At 44.0% G+C, this 17,788-nt stretch overlaps 1 protein-coding gene across 10 annotated transcripts in view; it reads right to left on the bottom strand.

Annotated features, from left to right (window-relative positions):
* The window catches only part of BCAS1 (brain enriched myelin associated protein 1), a 148,077-nt gene that overhangs the window by 101,755 nt on the left and 28,534 nt on the right, over positions 1–17,788 (bottom strand). For all 10 annotated transcript variants that reach the window (XM_073682751.1, XM_073682755.1, XM_073682753.1 and 7 more), the window contains exon 3: positions 5,663–5,741. In XM_073682751.1, the coding sequence (XP_073538852.1) occupies positions 5,663–5,741 (79 nt within the window). The remainder of the gene's footprint in view (positions 1–5,662; positions 5,742–17,788) is intronic.

Raw genomic sequence — 17,788 nt, forward strand, 5'->3', positions numbered from 1 at the left:
ACACACACATTGGGGAAAATAAGTATTTGATACACTGCAGATTTTGAAAGTTTTCCCACCTACAAAGAATGGAGAGGTCTGTAATTTTTTTCATAGGTACACTTCACCTGTGAGAGACAGAATCTAAAAAAAAATCCAGAAAATCACATTGTATGATTTCCACATAATTAATTTGCATTTTATTGCATGAAATAAGTATTTGATACAATAGAAAAACAGAACTTAATATTTGGTACAGAAACCTTTGTTTGCAATTACAGAGGTCAGACGTTTCCTGTAGTTCTTGACCAAGTTTGCACACACTGCAACAGGGATTTTGGCCCACTCCTCCATACAGATATTCTCCACATATTTTAGGTTTCGAGGCTGTTGCTGGGCAACATTGAGTTTCAGCTTCCTCCAAAGATTTTCTATTGGGTTCAGGTCTGGAGACTGGCTAGGCCACTCTAGGACCTTGAAATGCTTCTTATTGAGCCACTCATTAGATGGCCTGGCTGTGTATTTCGTGTCATTGTCATGCTGGAAGACCCAGCCACGACTCATCTTCAATGCTCTTACTGAGGGAAGGAGGTTGTTGTCCAAAATCTCGCGATACATGACCCCGTCCATCCTCCCTTCAATACGGTGCAGTTGTCCTGTTCCCTTTGCAGAAAAGCACCTCCAAAGTATGATGTTTTAACCACCATGCTTCATGGTTGGGACATCCAAAGTATGATGTTTTAACCACCATGCTTCATGGTTGGGACAGAGTTCTTGGAGTTGTATTCATCCTTCTTCTTCCTCAAAACATGGCGAGTGGAGTTGATACCAAAAAGTTTTATTTTGGTCTCATCTGACCACATGACCTTCTCACGTGCCCCCTCTGGATCATCCAGATGGTCATTGGCAAACTTTAAATGGGTCTGGACATGTGCTGGCATGAGCATTTTAATCCATGACGATGTAATGTGTTACTAACGGTAATGTTTGGTCCCAGCTCTCTTCAGGTCAATGACCAGGTGCTCCTGTGTAGTTCTAGACTGATTCCTGACCTTTCTCAAAATCATCTTTACCCCACAAGGTTAAATCTTGCATCGAGCCCCAGACTGAGGAAGATTGACAGTCATTTTGTGTTTCTTCCATTTTCTAATAATTGTGCCAATAGTTGTTCCCTTCTCAACAAGCTGCTTGCCTGTTGTCCTGTAGGCCATGCCAGCCTTGTGCAGGTCTACAGTTTTGTCCCTGGTGTCCTTAGACAGCTCTTTGGTCTTGGCTATGGTGGACAGGTTGGAGTGTGATTGATTGTGTGAACAGGTGTCTTTTATACAGGTAATGAGTTCAAACAGGTGCAATAAATACAGGTAATGAGTGCAGAGTAGGAAGGCTTCTTAAAGAAATACTAACAGGTCTGTGAAAGCCAGAATTCTTGCTGGTTGGTAGGTGATCAAATACTTATTTCATGCAATAAAATGCATTTTAATTATTTAAAAATCATACAATCTGATTTTCTGTTTTTTCTTTTTAGATTCTGTCTCACAGTTGAAGTGCACCTACGACAAAAATTACAGACCTCTCCATTCTTTGTAGGTGGGAAAACTTGCAAAATCGTCAGTGTATCAAATGCTTATATTCCCCACTGTATATATACACATACAAATATATTTAAATACATCTATCTATACATGAACAAATTGTTAGTACTCTTCTAAGTAAGGCTGTGTTCACACGATGCGTATTTCATGCGTTTCCGCGGCGTTTTTGCAGTTGCGTAAACGCCGCGGAAACGCATGAAAAACGCATGGTAGAAGGGCAGCAATGTTCCCCAATGGAAATCCGCATGTGCTGTGCCCATGATGCGGATTTTTCCGCAGCGTTAACGCTGCGGTCAAAAATCCGCAGCATGTCAATTAATTTTGCGGAAACGCGGCGATTTCGCCGCCATTGACTTGCATTAGAACGCGCCAATTCCGCAAGACAGCATTTGTACTTGCGTAATTGGTGCGTTCTAATGTGCGGATGGTACCCGGGTGTGGAGGAGAGGAGAGTCTCATCCACACCCAGGTACCATTGAAAAAGCTGTAAAAAGAAGAATAAAATAAAAAATAAATGTATTCTTACCATCTGTCGGCCCGCGCAGCGCTCCCGCTTGGTTCCCGGCACTTGCAGTGAGTTGTAGGACCTGCGGTGACGTCAGAGTCATGTGACGGGTCACGTGACGCTGACGTCGGCAGGTCTTTCAATTCAAAGTTGCCGGCAGCCGGGAGAACGGAGTGAGCAGGACAGCGCGGGCCATCGGAGGTAAGTATATACACTCTCTCGGTTCACACTGTATAAATCCATGCTGTTTGCATGGATTTATACAGTGTGACCTAGTTGTCAAGCACTTTCCAGGTGATGCTAACATCGCCTGGAAAGCGCTTGTCAATCTGCATGCGGAAACGCATGTGAATCTGCATGTGGATCCGCATGTATTCTGCAGGAAAAACGCATGCACAATCTGCATGCGTTTTTTCTGCCAGGGAGATGCAGAAATGATGCAGAAATTTTCTGCTTCATTTCTGCATCGTGTGCACATACCCTAAAACAAACTCACAACGGTCACTGAAATGGTCTTGAAACTGACAAAAGTAATTTTCAATTTAAATATACTGAGTATCAACTAATGAAGATCAGATGTTGCTTTGAATTGTTGTTCAACTGAAAATAAATAAATAAATAAATGAAAATGTCTTGGATGAAAGTGATGGATCCCCTTAATATTTTGTTGGATAACCTTTTGCAGCAATCATTGCAAACAAATGCTTTCTGTAACTCTGTGACACTTCTGCCCCTGTCTACAGATATTTTGGCCCCACTCCTCAGTGAGCAAACTGCTCCTTGTGTCTCAGGTGTGAAGATGCCTTCTCCAGACTGCAGGCTTCAGCTTCTTCCACAGATGATCAATAGGATTTAGATCTGGGCTCATATAAACCACTTAAGAATAACAAAATGCTTTGCTCTTAGCCACTCTTGGATGTTTTTAGCTGTGTGTTTTAGGTCATTATCTTGCTGAAGGACCCATAACCTGTGACTCAGACCAAGCTTTTTGACACTCAGTAGCACATTTCGTTCCAAAATGCCTTCATAGTCTTTAGATTTAATTGTACCCTGCACAGATTCAAGACACCCTGTCCTAGATGCAGCAACGCAGCCCCAAAACATAACCGAGCCTCCTCCATATTTCACGGTAGGAACAATGTTCTTTTCTTTGTTTGCTTCATTTTTGCGTCTGTGAACATAGAGCAGATGTGACTTGCCAAAAAGCTCCAGTTTTATCTAATCTGTTCAAAGAATGATCTCCTAGAAGCTTTGTGGTTTGGCAATATACCGTATTTTTTAGACTATAAGACGCACTTTTTTCCTCCAAAATTTTTGGGGGTGCGTCTTATAGTCCGAATACTATATTATTGTATGGCCGGATGGTGGTGGGTGTGGGGGAGCGGCAGCGGGGGATCAGCAGGGCACAGGAGGCAGCAGCCGCCTGCTGCAGCCTAGCTGTGCCCGCTACTAAAGAAAATGAATATTCCCTGCTCCCCACGCCCATGGGCGTGGAGAGCAATGAGCATTCATTTCTCTTAATAGCCGGCACACTGTACCGCAGCGTGGCTCCTGCTGCCGCTCTGCGGTCAGTGTGCCCGGTATTAAAACTCATGAATATTCGATACAACCCACTCCCATGGGTTATAGTGAATATCCATGGTCTTTAGTAGCAGGCCCACTGACCACAGAGCGGCAGCAGGAGCCGCGCTGCGGTACAGTGTGCCGGCTATTGAACAAACTGAATGGTTACTGCTCCCCACGCACAGAGTCCCGGCGTGGGGAGCAGTGACTATTCCAGCACAGCGTCTCACACTGTGTGAGGGCGCATGGCAGGGACGCCATGCGCACCCTGCCATGCGCCGCTCACACAGTGAGAGTGTCAGCAGCAGAGTGGGACAGCGCTGGAGGAGAGAGGAGGTGAGTATGAGTGTTCATTTTTTTTTGTAGGCAGCGTGATGGGGGCTCAGAGGGTGCCATACATACCAGAATGGGGGCTCAGAGGGTGCCATACATACCAGGATGGGGGCTCAGAGGGTGCCATGCATACCAGGATGGGGGCTCAGAAGGTGCCATACATACCAGGATGGGGGCTCAGAGGGTTCCATGCATACCAGGATGGGGGCTCAGAAGGTGCCATACATACCAGGATGGGGGCTCAGAAGGTGCCATGCATACCAGGATGGGGGTCAGAGGGTGCCATGCATACCAGGATGGGGGCTCAGAGGGGTGCCATGCATACCAGGATGGGGGCTCAGAAGGTGCCATACATACCAGGATGGGGGCTCAAGGGGTGCCATGCATACCAGGATGGGGGCTCAAGGGGTGCCATGCATACCAGGATGGGGTATAAAGGGGTGCCATGCATACCAGGATGGGATGGGGGCCATACATACCAGGATGGAGGATATTAACAGAATTGGGGGACATTACCCCAATACCAGTGTCAGCAGTAGACCCCCTCCCCCATCATGACCACATTTTTTGCTTACATTTTTTTTCCTATTTTCCTCCTTTAAAACCTAGATGCGTCTTATGGTCCGGTGCGTCTTATAGTCCGAAAAATACGGTAAATTTTGACAAATTGCATTCTCGTTTTTTTGTGATTTGCTTTCAACAGTAGTTTCCTCCTTGGTCGTCCACTTTGGCCAGGACAGCGACAGATGGCGCATTCTGACACTGATGTATATTGACCTTATACCATATACCATATACTCACCTCTCCTGGGTGTCCCCTGTTGTAATCCATGCGACCGCTGCTGGCGAAGAGCAGGGGAGAATGAGCCGCTCCGGAGCTGCTCTTGTCACTCACTGAGTGCAGCTCCGGGGCCGCTTATTCTCCCCAGCTCCTCTGAGTCAGCGGTCACATGGATTACAGCGGGGGACACCTAGGAGATGTGAGTATATGGATTTTATTATTTTATTATTATTTTTACAGGTGGGGACACTACTACCCTCATCATTGTCCCTGCTGGTGCTGATGGCAGCGCCGTCAGGGATCCATGATGAGGGCAGTGTTCAGCACCGGCCCTTGGGAACAGCGCTAACTGTAGCGCTGATTCCCAGGCGCTGGTCCGTGTGATCCTGTTGAGGTACACGGGTGGCACATGGTTGCCACATGTGTGACACCCTCGTACACACAGGACACGGACATCTCCGATACTGTTTTTTCTGGTACTGGAAATATCCTGACGTGTGAAACCGGCCTAACTAGGCAGACTAGAGACCTGTGATGCTAATTACAGTGCACATCTTAGTTTAACATGTCCCAATGGTCAAATTACTTTCAATCTTTTCTAGGGGTACCATCATTTTTGTCCAGGCCATTTTCATTATTATTTTTTTTTGTTGTTGAACCACAATTAAAAGCAATGTCTGATGTTCATTAGTTGATATTCAGTAAATTGAAATTGAAAATTACTTTTGTCATCTTCAAGTCATTTCAGTGACCATTGTGGGCTTTTCTTATGTTACCAACATTTTTGTCCATGTGTGTTTATACTGTATATATATACATAAATATATATTTTATGTTTTCTGTTTCATGTCCTGCACCATTCAGTCCATATATCTTTTTGTGTGGTGCGTATTCTAAGTGCATAAATACCTTGGTTCAATCCAGGAGCAGAGTTTAGCGCTGGTGAACTCTGCAGGGTGACCGGTCCATTCTTCACCTCAACAGCAAACTGCAGAGAAAAAAATATATTTATTAGTGATCCCACAATCTGTATCTAACATCTAGAAACTAAGGAATGTCTCAGCTGCCATCTTCATCCTTCCGGCAGCTTAGCCTGTAACTGCTGGAGCTGCATAAGAATACAGTCATGGCCGCAAGTGTTGGCATCCTTGAAATTGTTCCAGAAAATGAAGTATTTCTTCCAGAAAAGTATTGCAATTGCACATGTTTTGTTATACACATGTTTATTTCCTTTGTGTGTATTGGAACAACAAGAGAAAAAAAAGGCAAATTGAACATAATTTTGCATAAAACCTATAATTTTCTGGGAGAAATACTACATTTTCTGGAACAATTTCAAGGGTGCCAACACTTTCGGAAATGACTGTATGTCCATCATGCAGATATGTATTGTCCCTTCTGAACCCTGCCTGCACATAGGGTTATGATAGGGTTAGGGTTACTTCTTTAGTAACAGTTCATGTCAGAAAATATTAATTAGGGTGTTTCCTAACAAATAATAACAAGTGTAAGCAATTTATTTTTTTTCCATGGAGTTTCCCGTCATATGTGTCCATCATATTGATTACTGAAGCAATCACTGTTCTTAGCCCAACTATATTGTTTCAGCATACTCAACTGCTGGTTGTCTAAGATAGACAGGGAACTTGATCACACAATCACAAAATACTTAGCCCTCCAAACTGCTGCATACTATAGAGACATTACCTATGTCTTTATTAAAAGTACATTGTACTGTAGACAGTTCTTTATGGATCTATCAACTCCTTACTGGGCTAACATGGACTGAATTGGCACAAATCTCTCCACTTAGCAAGTCCCAAGAAACTCTCTGATGTTCACGCTTTCACCTGATACAGGTTCTGGTCTTTGCTGTGTAAGCTCCTGGGTTGGATCCATCGAGTAGCTACTGCTGGTGGAGCAAGTTGATAGCAGAATGGCCAACAGACAGGTTAGTACAGAAGGAATAAAGACAATGATATATTCAATAGCTGGGTTGTGGTGAGGAGGATAAGCCCAGGAGGTCAGACAGAGACATAAAGTAAAAGAAATGTCAAACAGTTCAACATCAAGTCCATTAAAGGGGTTTTCTGGTTTCAGAAAACCTTTATCCCCCGGCGGCAGTTTGTTTTAAAAAAGCAAACTGTTCTTTCCTAGGGTACAGTGCTGAGTCTCCGCCACTGCTCTCGTGGTCTGTTACTGTTTGCAGTGCTAATGTCACATTAAGGCTATGTTCACATGTTGCATTTTTGCTGTGTTTTTTATGCAAATTTTTGTCTGCGGTTTACAATACCAGCAAAGTCTATGAGATTTCAGAAATCTCATACACACACCTTGGTTTTTTTTCCTGACTTTTGTAAAAGTGCTGCTTTTTTGCAAAATGCAGAATGTCATTGCTTTCAGCGTTTTTGCAGCGTTTTTCACCCATAAAAAGCAATGGGTGGTGCAAAACCACAGCAAAAATTCAGAAAAAAAACACAGATATCAGGTTGTGCTGCATTTTTGGTGCCAAAACCTGAAGCAGTTGAATCAGGTTATTTTTGTATGCACTAAACTTTATCAGCATGCACAAGAGACAAATGTACCCTGACAAAAACGCAGTAAAAAATGCAGCAAAACTCATCAAAACATACTGTTTTGACTTTGCTTCTTTACTGCCAAGACATCAGATTTTGCCAACCGACACAGCTGCTGCAGCCAATCAATGGGCTCAGCAACTCAAGCCATCAACTGGGGCAAAACCACTGAACTCTTTCATTGGCTGCAGCATTGCTAGTGTGACAATCAGAAAGAGACCCCAAAAGAGAAAAAAACTTTGCAGGAAGTACAGGGATTGGACTGTGATTAAGTTATTTTCTATGATGAAGCTCCCTTCAGACTGCTTGGGATATCTAGAAGAAAGATTGTCCAGAGAAGAATAGGTGAGAGATACCATGAATTCTTTGTCATGCCAACAGTAAAGCATCCTGAGACCATTCATGTCTGGGGTGTCATGATTTCACAAGCACATGCACACGGGTAGCATACAAACCAGGGTGAAAAATACCTGAACCTGACAGATCTCTGTTCAGACTGATAAAAGCCCTATTCTGACCCTGGTCTGTCCTTACTGACCACAAAGGTTGGTACCCTAAGATAACGCAATGGCGCTCCCACTCGATGGCTTCTCACCCTGAATGCCCCTAGCAGCTTCTAGTATTGCTATGCCTGTGTAGCAACTCATTCTGGAAAATAGGCTATATACTAAAAACTGCAACTGACCCTGCCGGTTCCTGTACAGACTAGATATCCTGAATCTGCAGTCCCTAGTGGTGCTTGCGGGTGCAGAGATAGACCTAACCAGAAACTATGAGATGGCAACTCTGGCCTAAACTGCCTAAAAAGCCGATGTGTTGCTTCATGTTCCTCCTAAATAAACGGAGGGCAGAGCAGAGTGTAAATTACCTAAAAGAAGAGAAGTGTGCTGAACAAAACAAAGATTCCAAATTGAGTAAAGTAAATAAATACCAAACAAAGCAAGTACTGTTAACGAATGTACTGCCCACTTCCTAATGATAATATCAAAGTGAAAACCCTTAGCTGGACTCTTACAGACTGTCTCTAAGCATCCAAGCATCAATAGAATGTCAGAACATCAAAATGAATCTATCACCAGGAAACACCAGCAGGGCTACAGAATATAAAGCTGCACCAAAAAGGTGATAGGCGTACAAATAAAAACACCTGTGTTAAGCTAAGCAGATTGCAGCTAGAAAAGCAGAACCCAAACAACAGAGAAAAGGTGTGTCTCCTATGGCTCGGAAGAAAAAGAAACCAACCACAGAACACAAACTCTAGGGATCTAATCCAGAAGCATGACATGGGGGCTTTTCATCCATGGAGGGGCCTTACTCATAATTTTGTCTAAGAACACTGAGATGAATAAAGAATGGGATCTAAAGGCCCCGTCACACTTAGCGACGCTGCAACGATCCCGACAACGATACGACCTGTCAGGGATCGTTGCTGCGTCGCTATGTGGTCGCTGGCGAGCTGTCAAACAGGCAGGCTCACCAACGATCAGGGGAACAGCGACATCGTGGAAAGAATCTTTCCACGATGTCCTGCTCCTGGTTACGAGCCTGCTGAAGCAGGAGCAGGCTGGTAACTATGGTAAACATCGGGTTACTAGGGGCACACGCGCTCCTAGTAACCCGTTGTTTATCATGGTTACCACTCTGCTACAGTGAGCGGGAGGTTACCGCTCACTTTAGCAGGCTCGTAACCATGATAAACAACGAGTTACTAGGTGCGCGTGTGCCCCTAGTAACCCGATGTTTACCATAGTTACCAGCCTGATCACTGCTCCCGCTGGTCACACACAGCGATGTGTGCTGACCAGCGGGAGAGCAACGACCAAAAAATGGTCCAGGACATTTTGCAGCGATCAGTGACCTCACAGCAGGGGCCTGATCGTTGCAAAGTGTCACACATAGTGACATTGCTTGTGAGGTCGCTGTTGCGTCACCAAAACCGTGACACAGCAGCGATCTCGCTAGCGATCTCGCTATGTGAGACGGGGGCTTAAGCCTCCTTTAACCACTTCGCGCCAGAGCCTGTTTTTGCCTTCGTGACCGGGCCAATTTTTTCAATTCTGACCACTGTCACTTTATGAGGTAATTACTCTGGAACACTTCAACGGATCCCCCTGATTCTGAGATTGTTTTTTGTGACATATTGTACTTCATGATAGTGGTAAAATTTCTTCGATATCACTTGCGTTTATTTGTGAAAAAATCGGAAATTTGGCGAAAATTTTTAAAATTTTGCAATTTTCAAACTTTGAATTTTCATGCCCTTTAATTAGAGAGATATATCACACAAAATAGTTAATGAATAACATTTCCCACATGTCTACTTCACATCAGCACAATTTTGGAACCAAAATTTTTTTCTGTTAGGAAGCTATAAGGGTTAAAAGTTGACCAGCGATTTCTCATTTTTACAACAAAATTTACAAAAACATTTTTTTAGGGACCACATCTTATTTGAAGTGACTTTGAGGAGCCTTTATGACAGAAAATACCCAAAAGTGATACCATTCTAAAAACTGCACCCCTCAAGGTGCTCAAAACCACATTCAAGAAGTTTATTAACCCTTCAGGTGCTTCACAGGAATTTTTGGAATGTGGAAGAAAACAATGAACATTTAACTTTTTTTCACAAAACTGCTACTTTAGCCTCAAATTTTTAATTTTCACAAGGGCAGCCAGAAAAAATGGACCCCAAAATGTGTTGTGCAATTTCTCCTGAGCACGCTGATACCCCATATGTGGTGCAAAGCCACTGTTTGGGCGCACGGCATGGCTCGGAAGGTAAGGAGCGCCATTTGACTTTTGGAATGGAAATTTGACTGGAATCGATAGCGGACGCCATGTTGCATTTGGAGAGCCCCTGAGGTGCCTAAACAGAGGAAACCCCCAACAAGTCACCCCATTTTGGAAACTAGACCCCTCAAGGAACTTATCTAGATGTGTGGTGAGCACCTTGAACCCCCAGGGGCTTCACAGAATTTTATAATGTTGAAGGGTGAAAATAAAAAAACACATTTTTAACACAAAACTGCTACTTTAGCCTCAAATTTTTAATTTTCACAAGGGCAGCCAGAAAAAATGGACCCCAAAATGTGTTGTTCAGTTTCTCCTGAGCACGCTGATACCCCATATGTGGTGCAAAGCCACTGTTTGGGCGCACGGCATGGCTCGGAAGGTAAGGAGCGCCATTTGACTTTTGGAATAGAAATTTGACTGGAATCGATAGCGGACGCCATGTTGCATTTGGAGAGCCCCTGAGGTGCCTAAACAGAGGAAACCCCCAACAAGTCACCCCATTTTGGAAACTAGACCCCTCAAGGAACTTATCTAGATGTGTGGTGAGCACCTTGAACCCCCAGGGGCTTCACAGAATTTTATAATGTTGAAGGGTGAAAATAAAAAAACATATTTTTAACACAAAACTGCTACTTTAGCCTCAAATTTTTAATTTTCACAAGGGCAGCCAGAAAAAATGGACCCCAAAATGTGTTGTGCAATTTCTCCTGAGCACGCTGATACCCCATATGTGGTGCAAAGCCACTGTTTGGGCGCACGGCATGGCTCGGAAGGTAAGGAGCGCCATTTGACTTTTGGAATGGAAATTTGACTGGAATCGATAGCGGACGCCATGTTGCATTTGGAGAGCCCCTGAGGTGCCTAAACAGAGGAAACCCACAACAAGTGACCGCATTTTACAATCTACTCCTCTGTATAAATTAATCTAGTGGTGGGAAAATAAGTAGATAGGTAAATGGTCACTAAACCCATAGATGAATTCCCACAGAGGTGTCATTTCCATAATGGGGTCACTTCAGGGGGGATTATGCTGTTCTGGCACTTTTCAGAGTACCAGACCTAAAGAATCCCCCCTGAAGTGACCCCATTTTGGAAATGACACCCCTCTGGGAATTTATCTATGGGTTTAGTGACCATTTTAACTCGATGGATGATTTCCAGAAACAAGCACGCAATGGAAGGTTTAGATTCTGGAGAATCCCCCCTGGAAATTAAGTGAGCTCTACTCGAATATGTCATTCACTAAATGAACCAAATGTTTGAATGACAAATTGGGATACATTTTTACAGTTTAAAAACGTGGTTCTGTGTGGTAGATTTTAAAGCAGTCAGTGACGCATAAGGCTGGCAATGATGGGCATTGTGGGCAATAGTAGCGGGTATCACGCCTCATTCCTCTCTTAGTACATACACGACATCTTTTCTGGGGGTTCCTTCTTGTTTCCGTTGCTGGAATAAGTGCAATAAAATGTCGCTCAGTGAGTCTTTTCACATCCTCAGATTCTAATGGATGAGCGGGGCTAACACTTTGAAAGACAAGATTTTCAATTACCTTTTCTTGATAATCAAGAAAAGGATCTGAATTTCCTGCTTTTTTGTACAACACAAAAGAATTGTATGTGGCCACCTGATACAAATAAATAACCAACTTTTTATACCAGGTATAGGACTTTCTTGATACCTGGTATGGCTGTAGAACCTGGTCTGCAAGGTCCACACCCCCCATGTGTTTGTTGTAGTCAATGACTGACACAGGTTTTTGCTTCGGAGTGGTGGATCCTAGTTCTACAGTGGCCCTTGTGGCATCTGTGTGGATCGAGCTGAGGACAAAAATATCCCTCTTATCCCTATATTTCAGGGCAAGCAGCTCTCCGTTGCGTACAGCCCCTGACTGCCCCTTTTGAAACTTTTGGTTGACCAATGGTTGTGGAAACCCCTGACGGTTTTTACGGATGGTCCCACAAGCCCCGATGTTGTGTTCAACCAGACTTTTAAATAGGGGTATGCTGGTGTAATAATTGTCCACATATAGATTGTAGCCTTTTTGAAAAAATGGACTTATCAGCTCCCAAACAATTTTTCCAGATGTCCCCAGATAAGTAGGGCATCCTGGTGGGTTTAGTTGGCTGTCTTTCCCCTCATATATGCGAAAAGCGGATGTGTATCCGGTTGAACTTTCGCACATTTTATAGAGCTTTATTCCAAACCTTGCCCTTTTAGATGGGATAAATTGCTTGAGGTGCAGTCTTCCTTTGAATTTTACAAGGGACTCATCTATAGAAATATTTTGTGTTGGGGTGTAGAGGCTTAAGAATTTTTCTGACAAATTTTCAATGATGGGTCTAATTTTATATAACCTGTCATGTTCTGGGGCATTTCTGGGCAGGCATTGACTATTGTCGTTAAAATGACAAAACCGCATGAGCATTTCATAACGGGTCCTAGGCAGAATGACTGAAAACATAGGGGTGGCTTGAACAGGGTGGTTGGACCAGTAGGATCGAATGCTCGGTTTTTTAACAAGCCCCATGGCAAATGTAAGTCCTAAAATTTTTTTTATTTCCGGGACATTAGTTGGTGTCCATAAATTTACCCTAGCATAGTAAGATTGGGGATTCTGGCTTATGAATTGGGATGCATAGAAATTTGTTTGCACGACAATATGCTCTAGCAAGCTGTCTGTAAAAAACAAATTAAAAAAATGAATTGGTCCAAAATCTTCCACCTCCACATTTATACCAGGAGTGGCGTTGAAATCAGGGCTGAATGGAGCAGCCGAATCCGAAGCCTCCCATCTGGGAAATGCTAGATCATGTGGCAAAGCCCCTTGTACACTGGCGTGCGCCAATTCACTAGTAGCAGGGACAGCGCTTGTACTGGGCAGTGTTCCCTGATTTGGAGACGTTTCTCCAGTAGCGCTATTTGCACCTATTGCTGTACTGGTCCTTGGGCTTGAGGATGGAACAGAATCACTGATCATTTCTGAGCTCTCAGTGTCGCCGCTACTAAAGCCCTCAAAATCCATATCTCCATCTGAGATTGCGCTGTCATCAGTGTCAGAACACAGCAGGGCATACACCTCTTCTGCGGTATAAGTCTGACGGGCCATTTTATTTTTATATTTTTTGACTGGACTGAACGGACCGGACTAACCGGACGAGACTGACCGGACTGGACTGACCGGACTGATCTGACAGGACTGACTGACCTGACAGGACTGACTGACCTGACAGGACTGACTGATCTGACAGGACTGACTGATCTGACAGGACTGACTGACTGATTTGACAGGACTGACTGATCTGACAGGACTGACTGACTGACAGATCTGACAGGACTGACTGACTGGACTGATCTGACAGGACTGACTGATCTGACAGGACTGACTGACTGACAGATCTGACAGGACTGACTGACTGACAGATCTGACAGAACTGACTGACTGACAGGACTGACTGACTGACTGATCTGACAGGACTGACTGATCTGACAGGACTGACTGACTGATCTGACAGGACTGACTGACTGACAGATCTGACAGGACTGACTAACCCTAACTCTTACTTTCTTTTTTATTTTTTTTTTTTACTTTCACAGTGGCAAGGCTGACACAGCTCTTGTCACACTGTTTCTCCTCTGCTCTCTCACTGAGATCGGAGGAGAAACAGTGTTGCTAAAACAAACTTCCCAGGTGATCTCTCTGATTGGCTGGTGTGACGCTGACATCATCGAGACCTGAGCCAATCAGGTCTCGATGATGACAGAGGTCACAGCACCGGGATCCCCGCCGCTCCTGAGGTATGTGGGGGGTCCCGATCGCCGACCACCAGCTGTCACTATCTTTTAAATGCCACGATCGCTATGGATCGCGGCATCTAGAAGATAGGAACAGGTTAACATCATGGGGACCTGATCCATTCAGGTCCCCATGATGCCACATGTCAGAGCTATCGCTCTGAACCGGTACCGCAGCGCTAGCAGGACCCTGGGGGTCCTGAGCGCTGCGGGACCACCCACCATTTTTAAACGTCGGCGCTGCACAGAGCCCAGGCAGCGCCGACGTTTATGTGCAGTGGGCGGTCCTGAACCGGTTAAGAGAAACTTCTCCCGACCATCCAGGAGCAATTTGGTAATGATGATGCTTATTCCAGCATAATGGAGACCATGTCTCAAGCTAAAAGTGATAACTTAACTTTCCAGATCTCAAACTCATTGTGAGGCTGGGTGCCCATGTAGCGTTTTTCAAGCGTTTATGCTGCGGAATTTCCGCAGCGTAAACGCTTGTTAAACGCTAGGTAATCCGCACCCCATGGTCCCCAAGGGGATTCCGCATGTTCTATGCACATGCTGCGGATTTTTCCGCAGCGTTTATGCTGCGTACAAAAATCCGCAGCATGTCATTTAATTTTGCGGTAGCGCAGCGGAACTCCCGCCATTGACTTGCATTGAAACGCATAGAAACCGCGACTGTACATTTCTAGAAGTGGCTTCTATGCATTTCTATGTGCGGATGGTACCCAGTTCTGGAGGAGAGGAGACTCTCATCCAGACCTGGGTACCATTGTACCTGTAAAAAAAAGAATAAAATAACAAATAAAGTTATATTCACCTGTCCGGCGTCTTCTCTCTGAATGCCGGCATCGCTTGAGGACCTGCGGTGACGTCACAGTCATGTGACCGCAGGCCCTTCACCGCTCTGTCTCGCGATATGCCGGCAGCCGGGAACCAGCCAGGAAGCAGCGCTGCAGCACATACCGGGGCCTCGGGGGTGAGTATAGCTTTATTTGTTTTAATTTTTACGGTTCACACTGTATAAATCCATGCTGTTTGCATGGATTTATATAGTGTGACCTAGTTGTCAAGCACTTTCCAAGTGATGCTATCGCCTGGAAAGCGCTTGTCAATCTGCATGCGGAAACGCATGTGGATCCGCAGAAATTTTCTGCTTCATTTCTGCATCGTGGGCACATAGCCTCTACCTGTGATCAATCCTCAAAAAGCGGAGGACAAACAAAGCCACAGAAATTGTGATAAACTCCAAGCACCGATAGACAAGAATGAACGGTTATCAGTCAGGATTTGGCCCAGAAGCAGATATCCAGCTGCCAGGGCGAAGGGCAGAAGTTTTGAAAAATATGGTACAACTTTGTAATTATTGAGTCTTTCATAAACTTGATGTATTAGTCAATTAAAGTTTAAAAACGTATGAAATGCTGATAATTGTACTGATATAATTGTAAACATCTAAAAACATGGAAGCAAAAAACTGAAAAAAATGTTTTTATATTAGTTTCAAATCTTTTGGCTAAGACTGTATAATAAAACACACTAATTAAAATAACTAAATAGCGAGATTTCCATCACATGTCACAGTAAGAGGAGTAACATCAAGAAGGATTAGCTGGGTGATGGTTGCGAAATTGCGCCATCCAGATGTGACGCCATTTCCTTTTTTCCCACTGTAAAGTGCCGGCCACAGTCAGAGCACTGATGCTTGATAGCAGATTGTGCTGGAGCAAGATCAGGCACATATGTTACAACAGTTTTCCTTTAATTACATATCATAATATAAATATGCAAAAAAAAAAAGATACATCAGCCTTCCTTATACTATTGACCGTCCCTTTGATCATGTGCATCATATATGCATATGAGAAGTGTTACCAGTCTAAAGGTTACAAGCTGCCTTCAGGCGAGGAATGAAGAACGGAGACGCCTGTCCTGCTCATACAGTGACTAATCCAACAATACATTGTGATTGTCGTCTTCAACACATTCAATAAAAAAATGTCACTGGGAACCAGACCAACAAGTTTTCATGCTCATCATTATAATATATTTTAATCGTAGAAATGCATACATGTGTTTAATGTCCAGATTATATACTTAATATATGTGGAAGATGGCCATTATATACTTAAAGGATATGTCGACCGCTGAGTGGAAGTTTATAGGCGATATCAAATATGGAGTCACTGTGCATATACTGTACAATTATTTATCCTGTACTGATCCTCCCGAGTTACGTCCTGGATTATTCTCCAGAGCTGCGCTCACTATTCTGCTGGTGGAGTCACTGTGTACATTCATTACATTACTTATCTTGTACTAAGCCTGAGTACATTCAGTATTATACTCCACAGCTGCACTCACTATTCTGCTGGTGCAGTCACTGTGTATATATACAGTACAGACCAAAAGTTTGGACACACCTCATTTAAAGATTTTTCTGTATTTTCATGACTATGAAAATTGTACATTCACACTGAAGGCATCAAAACTATGAATTATCACATGTGGAATTATATACTTAACAAAAAAGTGTGAAACAACTGAAAATATGTCTTATATTCTAAGTTCTTCAAAGTAGCCACCTTTTCCTTTGATGACTGCTTTGCACACTCTTGGCATTCTCTTGATGAGCTTCAAGTGGTAGTCACCGGAAATGGTCTTCCAACAATCTTGAAGGAGTTCCCAGAGATGCTTAGCACTTGTTGGCCCTTTTGCCTTCACTCTGCGGTCCAGCTCACCCCAAACCATCTCGATTGGGTTCAGGTCTGTGACTGTGGAGGCCAGGTCATCTGCCGTAGCACCCCATCACTCTCCTTCTTGGTCAAATAGCCCTTACACAGCCTGGAGGTGTGTTTGGGGTCATTGTCCTGTTGAAAAATAAATGATGGTCCAACTAAACGCAAACCGGATGGAATAGCATGCCGCTGCAAGATGCTGTGGTAGCCATGCTGGTTCAGTATGCCTTCAATTTTGAATAAATTCCCAACAGTGTCACCAGCAAAGCACCCCCACACCATCACACCTCCTCCTCCATGCTTCACGGTGGGAACCAGGCATGTAGAGTCCATCCGTTCACCTTTCTGCGTCGCACAAAGACACGGTGGTTGGAACCAAAGATCTCAAATTTGGACTCATCAGACCAAAGCACAGATTTCCACTGGTCTAATGTCCATTCCTTGTGTTCTTTAGCCCAAACTTGTCTCTTCTGCTTGTTGCCTGTCCTTAGCAGTGGTTTCCTACCAGCTATTTTACCATGAAGGCCTGCTGCACAAAGTCTCCTCTTAACAGTTGTTGAAGAGATGTGTCTGCTGCTAGAACTCTGTGTGGCATTGACCTGGTCTCAAATCTGAACTGCTGTTTAACCTACGATTTCTGAGGCTGGTGACTCGGACAAACATCCTCAGAAGCAGAGGTGACTATTGGTCTTCCTTTCCTGGGGCGGTCCTCATGTGAGCCAGTTTGTTTGTAGCACTTGATAGTTTTTGCAACTGCACTTGGGGACACTTTCAAAGTTTTCCAATTTTTCGCACTGACTGACCTTAATTTCTTAAAGCAATGATGGCGACTCGTTTTTCTTTACTTAGCTGCTTTTTTCTTGCCATAATACAAATTCTAACAGTCTATTCAGTAGGACTATCAGCTGTGTATCCACCTGACTTCTGCACAACACAACTGATGGTCCCAACCCCATTTATAAGGCAAGAAATCCCACTTATTAAACCTGACAGGGCACACTTGTGAAGTGAAAACCATTTCCGGTGACTACCTCTTGAAGCTCATCAAGAGAATGCCAAGAGTGTGCAAAGCAGTCATCAAAGCAAAAGGTGGCTACTTTGAAGAACCTAGAATATAAGACATATTTTCAGTTGTTTCA

The sequence above is a fragment of the Phyllobates terribilis genome, unplaced genomic scaffold, assembly GCF_046119375.1.
Source record: "Phyllobates terribilis strain yellow unplaced genomic scaffold, ASM4611937v1 Scaffold_5__5_contigs__length_657084704, whole genome shotgun sequence".
Classification (NCBI taxonomy): Eukaryota; Metazoa; Chordata; class Amphibia; order Anura; family Dendrobatidae; genus Phyllobates; species Phyllobates terribilis.